A 19,425-nucleotide genomic window follows, 5' to 3' on the forward strand; every position below is an offset into this window, starting at 1 on the left:
TTGTTCTTTGATTCAAAAAAATTAATTAATTAAAGCAGTTGTTGAGGGTGGGGTGGGGGTGCATGTTTTCGTGATTGAAATTTTAAAAATTATTTACTTTTTTGTCCAATTTCATTTTCATTTTTGAATTTAAAAGAGGACAGTGGGCAACTTTATATCATTGAGGAGTTTTCCCGTTCTACCTGTAACCATTTCTGTTCTAGATAGACAGATGGAATATATATGTTTGTGCAACGAATATTTGTTATTTTAACATTTTGATAAGCAATAGTTGAAAATTGAGTATTTTATATTTAGTATTTTAGAATTATGTTGTGATCTCTGAAATTGGCACAGCATATCATGATACAATACTGAACACAGTGTTCCCTGTTGTGGTTGTGAGGTAACACATGCTGCCACTGGCAGTGTATGAGAATATTCCTGCTTTGTTAGTTGGTGGAGTGTTGTACTCTTACACACTGGATCTTTGGTTCGAATCCCCTCATTGTAAGTTGATTTATCTGTTACATTTGATTCATCGCTTTAATCATCAGCTGTCAGGAATGGAATATACAGTAATTCAACTTTGGATCTTTTGGCATTTAAAAGCAAGAATGTGCTGACACCACATAAGTTGCTCTTTTTACCATTAGCATACCGGTCTAATTTTTTGCATTGGTTTTTATTGCAGTAACTAAATATCTTAGTCTAAGATCACCTTAAGTGCATAAGGTAGTCATGTCTTCAGGGTGATTTTGGGGCTAAGATCATTTCATAACACTGGGTCGTCTTCATCATGCAGGGGCGGGACGTAGCCCAGTGGTACAGCGCTCGCTCTATGCACGGTTGGTGTGGGATCAATCCCCACCTGTGGGCCCATTGGGCTATTTCTCGTTCCAGCCAGTGCGTCACGGTTGGTATATTAACGGCTGTGGTATGTACTACCCTGTCTGTGGGATGGTGCATATAAAATATCCCTTGCTGCTAATCGAAAAAAGTAGCCCATGAAGTGGCGACAGCGGGTTTTCTCTCTCAGTATCTGTGTGGTCCTTAACCATATGTCTGACGCCATATAACCATAATTAAATGTGTTGAGTGCGTCGTTAAATAAAACATTTCTTTTTTTCTTTCTTCATCATGCACTAAAATTTCATCATCTTCATCATGCACTAAAATTCTCAGATATCTCGATTAAAGTGTTTCAGTTTCCCTCTGTTAGTTTTAGCTGTTCAGCCTCTTGATCATATATGTACTTACAACTCACAATTTAAAAAACATGACCTACAAAATCATTCACATGCATATTATAATTATAACTGATTGTTCTGCTTTGAAAGGGCATCTTGATTGGCAATAAATCTCTACTCTGTTCTGTTTGGTTTAGCAGATGGCAAATTGATTTTTACCTAAAAATATACAAGCCTAAAGCAGATTATAAATGGGCTTCATACTGTAATTGCCCATTAGCGGCAAACATAATGCTGCAGAATCCATCTTGGTGCACACCTGGACTAAGAGTACAACTTGTCTTAAAGGACATATTCAATATTCATTGACAACTTCCAGCCAGTGCACCACGACTGGTACATCAAAGGCCGTGGTATGTGCTATCCTGTCTATGGGGTAGTGCACATAAAAGATCCCTTGCTGCTAATCGAAAAGAGTAGCCCATGAAGTGGCAACAGTGGGTTTCCTCCCTCAATATTTGTGTGGTCCTTAACAATATGTCCGACGCCATATAACCGTAAATAAGATTTGTTGAGTGCGTCGTTAAATAAACCATTTCATTCCTTCCTTCGTTGACTACTGTGGGGATGGATCTTTAGTAGAATATCTTGTCAGTCACACACACAATTATCCCCTCTTCCAGCAAAATATTCAAGTGTTCTTTTTTTTTATCAATAATTCCTTTTTGTTCACTGAGTTTGAAATTAGATTTTCTTGATTAATTTATCCTGTACTTGTATTTGATTAATTCATATAATTATTTTAAAATTCACCAAATTTATTTTTGTACCATGACGTCACTCCTTCTCTCAGCTGATTGATATTATTTCTTGAGAAGGTAGCAATGCCATCTACCTCCTGAACGATGAGACCAATTATCCAATGATTGTTTTTCTAGCATGGCTTCCTGGCACCTTTCTACCAGTTGATTGAACTACAAATAGAGAATAATTGGTTACTGTCTTAAGATATCATATGGCTTTATCCTGCGGAGGTTAGAATGGTGAATGTTTCAAAACTGCCGAGCGGCATTTATCATTCGACCTGAACAGGGTAAAGCCAATATCTTAAAGACAGTAAGTAGTTATATATATATATATATATCCTGGCTAGGGATTTTTGAAGCTATCTTAGCGCTAGGAAATCGTAAAACCATCGTAGGCTGTGACTTCACTGCAGCACACACCATAGTGACATCATAGCTTACACCGTGGTATGTACTATCCTGTCTGTGGGATGGTGGAAATAAAAGATCCCTAGCTACTAATCGAAAAGAGTAGCCCATGAAGTGGCGACAGCAGGTTTCCTCTCTCATAACCTGTGTAGTTCTTAACCATATGTCTGACACCATATAACCATAAATAAAATGTGCATCATTAAATAAAATATTTCTGTTCTATTCTATGATGGTTTTACGATTCCGTAGGCTAAGATTACTTTGAATATACGTGCCCTACAATCCACATAATATGAAACATTAATGAAATGAATTGTTTTCTTTTATAGCTTTACCTTTTTCCACACTAGTATCTCCACATAGTTTGAATGCCTCATCACCTACAGTATCTAAACAACAAAACAAAACAATTCTTAAATAGCAATCATTTATTTCTTATTTTTAAAATAAAAATTGTCTTCAAAATGGTTTTTAATAATCAAAACAGTCAACTGGAAATTAAAAAATAAGTAACTTTCAATACATTCCTTTGCTGATCATAACTAATGTAAAAATAGCTCTGTATCTTGGCAATACATATAGTATTGTTACCACTTTGACTAAATGTAGTCTTATACCATTGTCTTGTCTTCAGAGGGTATCTGTTAATAAATCTAGACATAAAAAAAAAAAGACGATATAAAAAGAACTTTCCAGACATTTACTCAGGTGACGTTTAAGCTCATGGGCCTCTTGTTTGTTTATTTATATATTTATCAATAATGTTTGGATTTTTTAAAAGCTCAAATTCTACAAAAGGTATCCACATGCACCAGTCTATTGCAATAATTAATTATTAATTAAATCATGGAATCTCTTTTTCATGATTAAAACAAACAAAAATAGAATTGTGATGTTACACATTAAAAATTAATGACATCATCAAAGAACTGTTTCTTCTCTATGTATTTTGGATTATTATGTCTTATATAATAAGTTGGAATAGTTTATACATTAAAAATTAATGACATCATCATGCAAAGAACTATTTTTAGCAACATCATTTTAGCTTTTTGTATTGTTATTTTTATAATAATAAGATGGAATAGTTTTGCACATTAAAAATTAATAATATACAAAGAACTACTTTCAACATCATCATTTTAACTTTTAGGAGTATTATTGCTATAATAAGAAGTTGGAAAAGTTTTATACATTTAAAGTTACTTACATCATGCAATCAAAATATTTTTTAGCAACAATTTTAAGTTTTTAAAATGTATTAAACTGTACTTTTTTAATATTTATATAGAATCAGATCTTAGATAGATATTATGCTGGCATTTTAATCTGGACAATTTCTCTAGTCCTGTCATAATTAATCAGAAACCACAACAAAATAAGACATAATAAATAGCTCTGCTGAAATAAACAAAACATTTTCTGGATGACTGGGTGTACCTATTTGACTGACTGCATTTTTCTTCATCGAAATATGTTTCCCAGAATTCAGTTAATTACCCATTCTTTGGCCAGATTTGATCCCATTGTCCCGTTGTTGACCAATTCATTATCGCAGATTGACCAAACCTAACTGGCAGCTGTCAGCGATGGCGGGGTGACGGTGATGCACTAACTGAGTTACATTTGTATTAGTTTTCCATTCGTCTTTGTTAGTACGTCCTTAATTGTGTTTCCCATTCATTTGCTGCCATTGTTTGCTGTTGCAGTGGAAATTTCATTACTTGAACAGTTTGATTACTGGTTCAGTTAGTTTGGAGAGTAAAAGGTTTCATCTGACATCTAAGCGAACTGCAGTCATTGCTCTTATTTTTGTGGTTTGTTGGGCATTTTTTTTCTTTCTCTTTCTTTTGTTTTTTAATGTGTTGCTTCAGTATTGATTTTTGTATTGCTTGTTTTTTTAGGGGTTTTCTCTTTGACTAAATGAATTATAATTATATGTGTTATGCTAAAGACTGTAAATAAACTTTTTTATGTTCTTTTGTTTGTTTTTCTTCTTGGTTTTTTTTTTTTTCTTTTTTTTCCTTTTTTTTCTTCTTCTTTTTTTCTCCTTTTTTCTGATGAGTTTGCTTTGCCATACATGTATCATAATGTTGTTTTTTTCCTTAATTTAATTCCTCTTTTTAAATTTTTTTGTTTAGTTTATTTTTTTATTTTTTTTTATGGTGTGTACTTTAATTCTGTCAAGATGTTACAGCAGTCTTCATTATTTATCCAATTGTACCACAGTACTCATTTTGATTTCCACAGATTTACGTCATGGAATCAACAAGAATCCAGGTTTATTTTGTGCAATGTGATGTAGAATAAATATATTTATAACGACTGAGTAATCCAGAATTTGATTGTAGTTTTAGAATTATGGACCATTGCCATAATTCAGTTATTTTTACAAAATGTCATTAATAAATGGAGTATGGTGGTTATGAAGATGGTTGAATAAAGTACATTTAGAGACAAATCAAATTATTTTTGTTCAGGTAATTATTTGTTAGACCATTAAATAGGTCAGTAGTCTGTGACAATATGCCTTTAAGGATGATACGTGTGATTTTCGTTTACGTTAATCAGATTCTCAGAATTTGTCAAAAAATTAGTCTTGTACCCTATATTTTAATTATGGGCAGTTAATATGTTGTAGCTTATAAAAGACCTTGCTGCTGGGGTTTTTTGGTAAGAGTAGCCTGTGTTGTGACAGCACATTTCTTCTCTCACTAAACTAAGTGTTGGCTTGACCATGTGTTAAACACCAAATAGCCATCATTGAACTTTGTAAAACTCTGCCGAGTTGTTGTTAAATATTCCTTTCCTTTCTTTGATTGGTTGTAGATGTGTTACTGGATTTGCTGTTTTAGTAGGAAGGTAACAAGGAGAAGAAAAAAACTGGTCCCACTGTCCTGGACAGACAGCTCAGATAGCTGAGGTGTGTGTCCAGAACAGCGTGCTTGAACCTTATTTGGAAATAAGCACGAAAATAAGTTGAAATCAAATCCAAACTGGATAATTCATCAGCTGTGTTTCAGGATCACTGATATTCACAACATAATGAGAGGAGAAAAAAACTTCCAAGATATTCTATAAATATTCCGAAAATGAAAGACATCAAGCAACTTCGAAAGTATTAACTTCTTAGTTACAAGTTTAATAGCATTAGTATAGGATCACGCTTATTGATTGTGAAAGCCAGAATTACATTACCCATTCATACATGTACGTTTTTCATCTCTGTTGGACTCAGTCTGTCCAGGCATTATATACGTGAATCCCCTGCCGTCCTCGTTGACAATAAAACCAATTAGATTGATTAGCAAGACCACTCACTCATAGTAGTGGTCAGTGCACATTCTCACAGTGGCTTCATTAGCGGCATATTAATCAATTTCTTTCTCATTAATTTATCCTCTTGTTTGGCAAATTCGCAAAGCATTGACCCCCTTGTCTTTTGGTTAACCACGACTCGATGTCTGTTTTTGTCTTCACCATTGCTGCGCAGATCTGGTGATTGTGTTGTTGTTTTGTTTCTGTTTTTAGACAGTCTCTATAGGTGCAGGTTTAGAATTCAGTCTTTGTGTATTATGATTAATGTATGTATGACAATGGCCATATGTCATTTGATATTATCCGTTCTTCAGGGAGATTTTGTTTTATTTTATTGGGGTGGGGGAGATTTATTCTAATAGGATGGGGGAGAGCTGTTCTTTATTTCTAGATTAGAACATGAGTTTATTATCTCATGTTTATTACTTTGAAAAAGAAAAAGAGATTAATTTTAATATTTGTGTGGAATTGCATATTTCCATTTACATTAATGGATGGATTTATTACAACATACTTGATTTTGTTGCATTTATTCATAAAGAGAAATAGAACAATATACTTTTAATATTTATGTGGAATATTTTATTACGTCTGTTATGAATATATCAGTGAAAACATAACGTTGTGAATTTTTTGATTTTTTTTTGCTGCGTGGATTAAGCCTTTAATTTTGACTCCCAACCAAAAAAACCCATAACTTATGTTAATTGTATGTTATTTACGAGTACACAGCTGTATTAATTATGTTTTGATTGCCAGTCAGTGTTAATTGGGGGCATTTTAAGAACAGGGACCATGTTGTATTGAAATAATATTTATCATGGCAGCAATGGCTTGCTGATAATCAGCGGGCTCCTTGTCAAAACAGAGCTTGAAATGAATGTATCATTTGATTAACTGGTCCTGGGGCATCTGTGCCCTCCTTGTCTTTGTTTGCTGTAAATTAATTTCCATTCACAAATTGTCCATTAACCTAATTTTAATCTTCTGGGAAGCTGACTTTTTTTTCTGGTGATAACATTGATTCAGCGAGGATGACTTGTCATAAACACAGCTTGTTGGAAAGGTCTTTGTTGATGCATTTGAAAATATCGCTTTTGTGCCAATAGTTCTAAATATTATTAAAACATCAACAAGAATGACTCTTTTTTTCTTTTTCTTTTTTTGTTTTAAACTTATTATTGATTTTTTTTTTTTTTAAAGGCGCTCGGTCATTTTGAAACATCTTGTTTTTGGCTAAGGGTTGTTCCAGAATTGATATTAGTGGGTGGGGTGAGGGGTGTGGGGTGGGGTTTTGAGCTGGAGGCAGTTTTTCTGTCTACCTATGTACCACTCATAAAATAAATGTTTATCTACACCAAGTATACATAGAAAAAGGTTTTAATAGATTCTTCAGACATAAATGGGTGAGATGTAGCTCCATAGTGCAATAGGCCATAGGATTAACACACACACATACACACACACACACACACACACACACACACACACATGGATTCGGGAGGGTTTCTTCGCCATCTCATCAAGTGACTCCAGGGCACCATATTTCACGAGAACCAGTGTTCTGTTCGTGTGTCGGTTACATAACTTTTAAATCACGAGAACTGCCAGTCGGTTACATGGTGAACAATTACATTCTAAAATTAAAATACCATATATCAGTAATGAAAGTGAACCACCAATGTAGCACAGAACCGTAGTTCAAGTGTTTTAGGATTAGGTAGGTCTAACTCATCGGTTACGGGAACTATTTTAACATAACCGAACAGTCGGTTACCTAAGTAAAACTCGTGTGAACTGACTTCCGGTTACCTAAGATTTTGAAATATTATCCCTTAGACTCACAACTGGTATATCAAAGGCTGTGGTATGTGCTATCCTGTCTTTGTGAAAGTGCATGTAAAAGATATCTTACTGCTTAGTTGGCATGAGTAGCAATACTGGCAGCAATGAGTTTCCTCTCCTTCTGTTGACCACATGTTGAAATAATGATAATACAGTGTAACCCCTCTAGACTGGACACCCTTGGGACCAAGACAAATGTCTGGTTTTAAGAGGGATCCGGTTTAAAAGCATATTGTCACAGACTACTGACCTATTTAATGGTCTAACAAAGTATTACCTGAACAAAAATAATTTGATTTGTCCCTAAATGTACTTTATTCAGCCATCTTCATAACCACAATACTCCATTTATTAATGATATTTTGTGAAAATAATTGAATTATGGCAATGGTCCATAATTCAAAAACAAAAATTGCCGAGAGGGTTGACATGGATTTCACTTCATCATGGTTCAGTCAAGGCGATGCGATTTGGTTTACAACAATTAATGTAATTTTAATTATTATCCATTTTTAGAGAAATAAGGTCCATAAATCTATAACAGTATGCCTTTAAAGAGGTTAAGTTCTGTCCTGGTTTTTAAAAAGGGACTCAGTAAAACGTCCGGTCTTGAGAGGTTAAGTTCTGTCCTGGTTTTTAAAAAGGGACTCGGTAAAACGTCCGGTCTTGAGAGGTTAAGTTCTGTCCTGGTTTTTAAAAAGGGACTCGGTAAAACGTCCGGTCTTGAGAGGTTAAGTTCTGTCCTGGTTTTTAAAAAGGGACTCGGTAAAACGTCTGGTCTTGAGAGGTTTCACTGTACTATGTTAAGACACCTAATACCCGGTAGCCATGGTTTAAAATGTGCTGAGATGACAAACAAACATTCCTTTCTTCTGATATAAAATATACTGGGTGCCTCCCACCTTCTCCATGTGATCAAATCAGAAACAGCACTGTTTGCACTTTGTTGTGTAAAGTATTCCTTCCTGTAGTATTCAAGTATTCTTGAGATGGCATTTTTGTAACTTTGTTTGATTTATCTCATTTTAGAACTTAATGGAAGACCACAAAGTTATGATATTGGTTATTAAAAATCAACTCTCTCTCTCCTTCTTTTTCGTCAGTAGAAGTGCATTGGGTTGATTTGTCAAGATGTTTGGTTATTTGGAACTCTTGTTTAAGTTGGCGGATTGCCAATGAATTTGTAGAAGCATGTAGGAATGAATGTCTTTGATTGGTGTTTAACTGGAGTACTTGAAGTAAGCACTATATTAAATTATTAAAATTACTCAACACTTGGGTTGTTTTGGGGTTGTTGTTGTTTTTGGGGGGTATAGGGTTGGGTTTTTTTGGTGTGTGTGTGTGTGTGTGTGTGTGTGTGTGTGTGTGTGTGTGTGAGTGTTTTAAGCATGTAGTGATAGGAATGGGATATTTTTTATTCATCAGCATTTAAGTAATTGTGATAACTGATACTCAAAATGAATTAACATTGAAGTTTGTTTTTGTGTAATGTCACCACTAGAGAACATTTAGTAAATAATCACTGGCTGTTGTGTTTCAAACATTTGATAAGTATAACACGTACTCTTAAAAGAAACTATTGCATTTTTCGATTAGTATCAAGCGGTCTTTTATGTTCACTTTCCCCTAGACAGGACAGTACATACCACATCCTTATATATCAGGACAGGGACAAAAATGCTGAGGTGCTTCAATACAATAACCCAAGCACTTGGGGTTAGTGCACACAGGTATGTGTAGAGTGATTCTTCCAGTTAGGAGATTGATAATGTAGTATTAAACAAACAGGACAGTGCATACCACCATTGTTATAGATTTTCCATTTGTGGAGTGAACACAGTGTTTTGTTTTATGGGTTGTTGTTTTTTATGTTGTTTTTTTAACAGAAGCTTCACATTATTAAATTACGTTTCAAGCTCTTTATTCCCTCGTACTTTATTTTGATAACCCTGACATCAGCCGCAAATTAAGCGTTGAATTGTGAACGATGTTGTCTAATTCACGTTCACACAAAAAGCGTATTTCCCCCTAGAGCGTGATACATTAAAGCGTTGTGTAACAATTGTAATTTTATTGTTGTCTTCGCTTCTTTGGTGTTGGGACAAAATCGATGCCTATATCATATAAACTTGCCATAATCTCGAGTTATCAAGCTGATCAGTTTCTTAGTGTGCTTTCATGTTTTTAATCGTTCCCTTCCTCACTTTAATGTTTTTTATTGACAAATCCTCTGTCTATTCCGCCAATTTTATGCTCACTTCAAAAACGAGTTTTCTCTTATTAATACCGGTGGAGATTCTAATAAGACTAGTTACGCTTTGGCGGCTAATGAAAAAGCGTGTAACCTGCCATTTTTATCTGTTTAGCTTTGTGCTGACCTACTTGCACTAATTAGAAAATCATCTGTGCCTTTCAGCGGCCACTAATGTAATGACGATATTTACATGCCTCGCTAGGTTTCGTTTCTTTCTCCCATTAAATACATGTGTCATTGAAATTAGATCTTTTGTTTCGACAAAATCTATTTTTCTTTATTTCCTCTGCTACAAGTACTTTTAATACTTAAAAAAAATTGTTTCTTTGATAATAGCTATTTCTAAAACAGGATAAATTGATTTGGAAGAGAAAAAAACAACAAAATGGAAAAGCTTTTCATTACGAAAAGGACACCAAAAAAAGCCTCATTGCGTGTAAACAAATATTAAAGAATTGCTTGGTACCTTCACATGCTTTGAAGAAATGTGTGTATGTAATTTGTTTTCACCTTTTTGTAGGAAATAAAAACAAATCTGCTGGTAAAAATAGGATAGAATGTTGTTTCAACTGATGTTTTGAAATAAGAAAAGATTACTTTTCCCTTAGCAATGCATGATTTAATTTCCTCTTTGATTTGATTAAAAAATTAAAACAATTACCGGGATTCTGTTTAGTCCTGGAGCAAGGTTTAACTCAGTCAGTTCAGTGCACAGCTGAGATGATTAGGTCATAGGAAGTTTGTTTTGCTTTTAACGACACCACTAGAGCACATTGAAATATTAATCATCAGCTATTGGATGTCAAACATATGGTCACATTAACACTGTCATAGAGAGGAAACCCGCTACATTTTTCCATTTGTGGAAAAGGATCTTTTATATGCACCATCGCATAGACAGGGTAGTACATACCACGGCCTTTGATATACCAGTCTTGGATGCACTGGCTGGAATGAGAAATAGCCCAATGGGCCCACTGATGGGGATCGATCCTAGACCGACCACGCATCAGGCGTGCGCCAAGTTATAGGAAAGCAAACTTCCTTAGTAGACCAGTTGGGTTCTCTCCCCATTCGACTCAATGCCACCAACTAGTTTATCAAAGACTGTGGTATGTACTATCCTGTCTGTAAAGTGCATATAAAAGATCTTTTCAGTAACAGAAAAATGTTAATATATGTGCTATTGTGGTGCCATTAAACAAAACAAACTTCAACTGTTTTTATATATTTTTTAATATACATATATATATATATATATTTTTTTTAGTTTTTTGTTTTTTTTACATTACAGACTTTCCACACACCAAGTTTTGGAGACGAAGAATTTGATCTGCTGCCAATAGGTCGTCCACCGAACAACAATTCCCTTCCGCCACAAACCGTGTCGCAGACACCATACACGCAACAGACAATGAATAACCTTGACCATAACCAGCCCATGACAGTTGCCTCCAACATGGAGACTCGGTGTTCGTCCACCACACTATCGGGACCGCCGTCGCTGGCGCCAATATTTCCACCGCAGAATTTTGACGTGCCGGACATCAGTGTTACGAACAGCGTGATGCCAAGTGCCTCCAACTCGGACAACCTGTTCTCGCGTATGGGCAGCATGTTCCCCGGGATTAACTCTCAGCCGTTTACGGAGCCCGCGGAGCCGCTGTCAACGATAAGCCGGAGTCAGATGACGAGTCAGCTCGGGTTCCAGAGTTCTGTGGTGCAGCAGTCCTCTCCTGCAGGCTCCAACTCGACAACGTCCCCGACAAGGGAGAGCACCAGTGAGGACAGCGATGATAGCTTGCCATTGGCTCAGGTAATTTGAAATTTTGACGCAGGGAATTTGAAATCTGACATGGGGAATTTGAAATCTGATACAGGAAATTTGAAATCTGACATGGGGAATTTGAAATCTACCATTGGCTCAGGTAATTTGAAATCGGACACAGGGAATTTGAAATCTGACATGGGGGATTTGAAATCTACCATTGGCTCAGGGGATTTGAAATCTACCAGTGGCTCAGGTAATTTGAAATCTGACACAGGAAATTTTAAATCTGACATGTAGAATGTGAAATCTACCATTGGCTCAGGTGATTTGAAATCTGACACAGGGAATTTGAAATCTTACACACGGAATTTGAAATCTTACACACGGAATTTGAAATCTGCCATTGGCTAAGGGAATTTGAAATCTGATACAGAGAATTCAAAATCTGTCATCAGTACAGGTAAATTCAAAATCTGTCATCGGTACAGGTAAATTCGAAATCTGTCATCAGTACAGGTAAATTCAAATCTGTCATCGGAGCAGGTAATTTCAAACATGCTGTCAGCATATGTAATTTCAAATTTGTAGTTGGCATAGTTAATTTCAAATCTGCCACAGGCACAGGTTATTTCAAATCTGCCACAGGCACAGGTAATTTCAAATCTGCCACAGGCACAGGTAATTTCAAATCTGCCACAGTCACAGGTAATTTCAAATCTGTCACAGTCACAGGTAATTTCAAATCTGCCACAGTCACAGGTAATTTCAAATCTGCCACATGCACAGGTAATTTCAAATCTGCCACATGCACAGGTAATTTCAAATCTGCCACATGCACAGGTAATTTCAAATCTGCCACAGGCGCAGGTAATTTCAAATCTGCCACAGGCTCAGGTAATTTCAAATCTATCGTTGGCACAGGTAATTTCAAATCTATCACATGCACAGGTAATTTCAAATCTGCCACATGCACAGGTAATTTCAACTCTGCCACAGGCACAGGTTATTTCAAATCTGCCACAGGCGCAGGTAATTTCAAATCTGTCATCAGTGCAGGTAATTTCAAATCTAGAATCGATCCCCATCGGTAGGCCATTTAGGCTATTTCTCATTCCAGCCAGTGCTCTGCAACTGGTAAAACCAAAGGTCTTGGTATCCTGTCTGTGAGATGATTTATATAATAGATCCCTTGCTGCTATTAAAAACAGAGTAGCCTATGGCATGCAGCAGCAGGTTTCCCCTCTCATTATCTTTGTGATTCTTAACAAAAGGGCGGAACGTAGTCCAGTGCTAAAGCAATCGCTTGATGTGTGGTCGGTTTGGGATCGATCTCCATCGGTGGGCCCATTGGGCTATTTCTCACTCCAGCCAGTGCACCATGACTGGTACATCAAAGGCTGTGGTATATGCTATCCTGTCTGTGCATACAAAAGATCCCTTGCTGCTAATCAAAAAGAGTAGCCCATGAAGTGGCGACAGCGGGTTTCCTCCCTCAACATCTGTATGGTCCTTAACCATATGTCCGACACCATATAACCATAAATAAAATGTTTTGAGTGCATCATTAAATAAACTATTTCCTTCCTTCTTAACAAAATGTCACACTATGTAACCATAATAAATGTTTGGAGTGTGTCGTTAAATAAAATATTTCTTCCCTCCTCCTTCTTTCTCCAGTTATTAATTGTATTCAGTGATCAAAGTTCTCTTGCAATTCATTCCGCTTAATAAAAGTATTGTAAATTGAATTGTAATAATAAACCATATATTGAAATGTTACCTTTAGAAAGTAAAATCGTATCAAAGAATGGATGTGTATGGGTTGAAATCTTTTGCATACTTGGAACTAATTTGCTTTGTATGAAAAAGGTGTGGAGTAAAAAAAGAAGAAGACATTATTGCAAGCACACATGTACCATATGGTCTTACACTGTACATGCACTCTGAAACAGCAACAGTTGGTAGCCGCAGTAGAAAGTTAAAGAAAAAAATCTCTTTAAAAAAAAAATATTATTGTCTGTTTTTTAAGAAAGAGGATGAAAGAGAGAATTATGGTTACACAGATACCCCTATACACCTGACTGCCCACCGAGTAGAGATGCTGTCTGGAAAAACCTGTTGAGTTGTCTTTTGAAAGTGTGTTTTACTGAAGCATGGCGTCATTTTCACCGCCAAGCTCCCAGCTGATGGACTAATGCTGCACCGTGTGGCTTTTCATTTACCGCTGTTTATTACCATACAGCTTCTCTTTATCCACATGTTAATACTAAATTTAATACAGCGTGCATGTGTGTGTGTGTGTGTGTGTTGGGTGTCTGTGGTGCACTCAAAACGCACATGACTCGAGTACAGGGGTATGAGTGAACTGACCTTTTTGGTGATTTTAAGTTTTTTTGTTTTTTTTGCAAGTCATTTGTTTAAAAAAGAAAATTAAATGTCAGGTATAAAATGTACAAAAACAAATCCCTTTTAAATATTTCTGGTAAAGTCCATGCTTCATATAAACAGGTTTTGGTCATGAATATGATCTTGAGCTTAGGTAGGGCCATGCAGTCAGGTTTTTGTTTTTCAATTTCTTTTTTTACTACATTTTTACTCTGTTATGAATAATAAATTTTAAAAACAAATAATAATAATAATAATAATAAACATTAAAAAAATGTTCCCGGAAATACATGATGTTTTTGGTTGTGTGGGTTTTTTTCACCCCTAATGATTCTTTTCAAAGATGGCTTTTATTCTTGGTGTCACTGTTCATCAAATTAGAGTTTTACCGGCACGTCCCTCATTCCCATGAATCTGACCGTAATCAAGATAATTTTCAACTCTTTTGAAGCATTTTAAATGTTTTAAAATTACTTTTGACTTGAATCCCTTCGTTTTAAAATTACTTTTGACTTGAATCCCTTCGTGGATGGCTGTTATTCTTGGTGTCACTGTTCATCAAATTAGAGTTTTACCGGCACGTCCCTCATTCCCATGAATCTGACCGTAATCAAGATAATTTTCAACTCTTTTGAAGCATTTTAAATCTTTTAAAATTACTTTTGACTTGAATCCCTTCGTGGATGGCTTTTATTCTTGGTGTCACTGTTCATCAAATTAGAGTTTTACCGGCACGTCCCTCATTCCCATGAATCTGACCGTAATCAAGATAATTTTCAACTCTTTGGAAGCATTTTAAATGTTTTAAAATTACTTTTGACTTGAATCCCTTCGTGGATGGCTTTTACATTTGCTATAATTCTACACACTCACGTGATCAAAAAGGTTGAAGGAAAATATTTTATTTAATGATGCACTTATCCATTTTATTTACGGTTATATGGCATCGGACATATGGTTAAGGGCCACACAGGTATTGAAAGAGGAAAGCCGCCGTCATCACTTCGTGTGCTACTCTTTTCGATTAGCAGCAAGGGATCTTTTATATGCACCATCCCACAGACAGGGTAGTACATACATGGCTTTTGATATACCAGTCATGGTGCACTGGATGGAATGAAAAATATCCCAATGGGCCCACCGACGGGGATCGATCCCTAACCGATCACGCACCCAAGCAAGCACTTTACCACTGGGGCTATATCCCGCCCCAGAAAGGTGGAAGTTGTAAAATATTCATATTGTACAATGTTGGGAGAGGCCTTAATATAGGCTAATCCCTGGTGGCCAATCCCCAGATCGCCAATTATTTTTAACGGCATTAAATATTGTTTAACCAACTTGTTAATAGAATAAAGAGAACTTTATTGTTGAAAACAATTTTAAGCTACTCTGGTTAACATTGGTATTTGGTAGTTATCTAATATTCTGGTGGGATAAGGAATATGTTACAAATTGGAGATTGTGATAATTAGTTCAGGCTAATGCACCTCAACCATTCTTTCTATTTTTATTATTATTATTATTTTTTTTAATGTCCAGCACTCAATGTGGATTGATTTTTGGTTTTCACCATCCAGTACATAATATATGATCTACCCTGGCTTTTCCATTTGAGTTTTAAGTGTTGTGTTTAAATCTATAGTAAAATAATTGAGATCACTAGTGATATTGGCCTGTTTTGGGGATTTTATCATATTTATAATGTTGGCTGCCCATTTATCTTTTTTTCTTCTGTTTTTTGTTGTTGTTGAAATGATACATTTTTAATCTGTGACAAACACATATAAAGACCACTTGTGTCCTCGACTCATTTATTGCTGTTTAAGTAATTTGAAAGACTATTTTATAAAATATGGCCACCAGTTGTGTCCTCTGCTCATTCAGCTTTGCCACTTGTGGCACGGTTCACGACTTCTCCTTTCATGCCCAGTTTTTCTCACCACTGTACATCTGTTAGTGGCAGCTGTCAATTGATATACTTTCATCCTTTAAACATGGTGCCTCGGCTGCTTTCTCTTCCGTGACTAATCCCACAGTTGGAATCACATGTTGTGGCAAATCGTTTAATCACCTTCAAAATGGCTTACTTGTTGTCATGTATATATTTTTTTTTTTTTTTTAAATAAATTTGTGTGTGTGTTTTTTTACTTTATGTTTTTTTTGTATGTGTGACATTTTAAGAGGTTATAGGGGCAGGACGTAGTAAAGCTCTCGCCTGATACACAGTCAGTTTAGGTTCGATCCCCGTAGGTGGACTCGTTGGGCTATTTCTCTCTCCAGCCAGTGCACCACGACTGGTATATCAAAGGCAGCGATATGTGCTATCCTATCTTGGATGGTGCATTTAAAAGATCCATTGCTACTAATGGAAAAATTTTGCCAGTTTCCTCTCGAAGACTATATGCCAAAATTACCAAATGTTTGACATCCAATAGCTGATGATTAATAAATCAATATGTTCTAGTGTCGTTGTTAAACAAAATAAACTTTAACTTCTTCTTCTTTTTTGAGGTTACTAGACTAGTAATAGGGATGGTTTTTGCCTTCAAATGGTCACCACATTTAAATTTAATATCAAAATAAGATACATTATATGTAAAAACCTTAAGTACACGTGTGTTTGGGTTAGATGTGTTCAATGTAGTGTATATTTTTAATGATACATTGGAACATTGAATACAAGGTATGTTAAGGTTATGTGTATTTTCAGCGATATATTAGGACATTAGATACAACTTTTATTATAAGGTAAACCTAAGGTTAGGTGGGTTTAATGTGGTGTGTGATTTCATTGAGGCATTATAACATCAGATACACGGTTTTGTTAAGACTACAGTGTGTGTGTGTGTGTGTGTGTGTGTGTGTGTGTGTGTGTGTGTGTGTGTGTGTGTGTGTGTGTGTGTGTGTTTTCAGCGATACTTTTGGGACATTAACTACATGTTTACGATACGATAAACTTAAGGTTAGATGGGTTTAATGTCTTGTGTGCTTTCAGCACCAGTGGATGAACACGAATGGAGCTTATAACGTGATGTGTTGTGTGTTGCTTGTTGTACATCCATGAGCAGTCTTCCCACAACTATGTTGGACCATTATCTTAGAAACTTGTAAACTATAAACTAGTCAATAAAGGTTTATTTAGGAGGTAGATCTACTAAAATGGACATGTATGCACAGGTGGCCATATGTTCAAAGATGCCCTTTGTAGCATGTGACCTTTATATATAGAGAGAGAAAATTAAGGATGGGAGGAAAGAAGAAATGCTTTATTTAATGGCACATTCGACACATTTTTATTTATGGTTATATTGCATCTGATATATGGTTAAATATCACACAGGTAATGAGAGGGGCAATGTGCTGCTGCCACACATGGGCTGTTCTTTTTGTTTAGCAGCAAGGGATCTTTTTTATGCAGAGACCCACAGACAAGATAGTATATAGCATGGCCTTTGTTAAACCAGTTGCACTGGCATAGGAAGCAGGGAGGCAAGGGGGACATTTGCCCCCCACCCACTTTGTAGCATCAGCGATGGTTTATATGTATATTTATACATGTCATTTTATTTGTGTGTGTGTGTGTGTGTGTGTGTGTGTGTGTGTGTTTGGCACTTTCCTACACCCATGAGTTGTGGCAACTAATTAGAACAAGAAATGGCCCAAATTGGTCCACTAACAGAGATTGATTCTAGCTGGACCGCATGTCAGGCGAGCACTGTTATCACTGGGCAACATCTCGCCCCCTGATGAAATGAAAGTATTTTTCTCACACAAGCATGACCCAAATGTTCCAAGGAACAGTAAACGGATGACATCATTTTAGTGCATCATGTATGTCTATGACATCATTAACTTATAGGGGCGGGACATGGTGTAGTGGTTAACCATTCACTTGATGCGCGGTCGGTCTAGGATCAATCCCCGTTGGTGGACCCATTGGTCTTTTTCTCATTCCAGCCAGTACTCCACAACTGGTGTAACAAAGGCTGTGGTATGTACTATCCTGTCTGTGGGATGGTGCGTATAAACGATCCCTTGCTGCTAATCAAAAAGAGTAACCCATGAAGTGGCGACAGCGGGTTTCCTCTCTCAATATCTGTATGGTCCTTAACCATATGTCCGATGCCATATAACCATTGGGCTATGTTGGGCCCAGTTTCTACTTAGAAACATGAAGTCAGGGAAAATTTTGTTTGCACTTCAATTCACTGTGCAAGTTTCAGAGATAGATACACGTTTTGCTTATTAATTTTCAGTTGACTAAAAATGTCACCAATCAAAGTTTTTAAAACAAAAGTTGTTTTTTAAAATCTGAAGTTTGTAATATGCAGTTTGATTTTGTGTATGCAGTTGAAGTAAGGCGAATAATTGTTTATTTTAGTTGATGTCGTTGAAGCGGTCTGCTGCAGCCAGCAACTCTGATATGCCGGAGTTGACACCAGTGCCGACTCCGACGTCAGTCAAGATAACGGCAGTCAGTGCCAAGAAACAGAAAACTCCCAAGAAGAAGAAGAAGAAAGATCCCAATGAACCACAGAAGTATGTAATACTCCGATTATCAAAGCAGTTTACTACAGTCTGTAGATAACATACTCAAGAAACAAAAGTTTCTGTGCATGTATTGGACATGGTATTGAAGAAAAAATCTGATTTTCAAGAAATAATTTATTGGTGTGTTCACATGAGACAAAAACTTCAACCTTTTACAAACTTTACTAGATTATGGTAGCCCCACTCCCATGGCTAGTGATATTCAATGTAAATAACTACTATTGCTATGCCCGATGGCTAGTGAAAAAAAAAGAAGAGTCAAATGTTGCCCCACCCCAACTGTTTGTGTTTTTAAGCTCTATCAACCTCTTTAGGTGACATATCTGATTATTACTACTATTTAGTAAAATTGTATTGACTTGAAGTAAAGTAGGGCTAGTGAATTTTTAATCGTGGCTAGTACATTTTGTAAATCACTGATCCCGTGGCTAGTGGATTTTATAAAAATTGTAGAAGCCCTGGTTATCGTTAAATAAAACAATTCATTTAATCACTTCTGTCAAAGTCTGGTTTGGTACACATAGTTCATTATGTTAAACAAATCGGAATATCACACAGGCTTGACATAAAAAAAAACCCCACCTAAATAACTACTTCAAACAAAATAATTATCAGGCAGTTTTAATAAACCAGGATTTTATTACATAATCTAAACAAATGTCAGCTAATCTCAATATTTTGAGAAGAAAACATCATGCATAAATGCCTCTTAGATGAATTTATTTAATTAATTTATGTTTAATGTTCACAGTCAAAACATCACCATCTATTAAAAAGCCTTCATTTGTTTGAGTTTTTCTTTGTTCTTGCAACTGTTTACATTAACAATTTATACCACAGGGATAATGGAAATTGTACCGGGCAACCTTAACGAGCACTTTCCTTTCATTCAGTTTAATTTTTATTACGTTT

General features: G+C 35.9%; 1 protein-coding gene across 4 annotated transcripts in view; it reads left to right on the top strand.

Moving 5' to 3' along the window:
- Positions 1-19,425, top strand: part of LOC121389502 (TOX high mobility group box family member 4-B-like) — a 116,676-nt gene that overhangs the window by 89,769 nt on the left and 7,482 nt on the right. For all 4 annotated transcript variants that reach the window (XM_041521156.1, XM_041521154.1, XM_041521155.1 and 1 more), the window contains 2 exons: positions 11,098-11,619; positions 18,344-18,501. In XM_041521156.1, coding sequence (XP_041377090.1) covers positions 11,098-11,619; positions 18,344-18,501 — 680 coding nt within the window. The remainder of the gene's footprint in view (positions 1-11,097; positions 11,620-18,343; positions 18,502-19,425) is intronic.

The sequence above is a fragment of the Gigantopelta aegis genome, chromosome 14, assembly GCF_016097555.1.
Source record: "Gigantopelta aegis isolate Gae_Host chromosome 14, Gae_host_genome, whole genome shotgun sequence".
Lineage (NCBI taxonomy): Eukaryota > Metazoa > Mollusca > Gastropoda > Neomphalida > Peltospiridae > Gigantopelta > Gigantopelta aegis.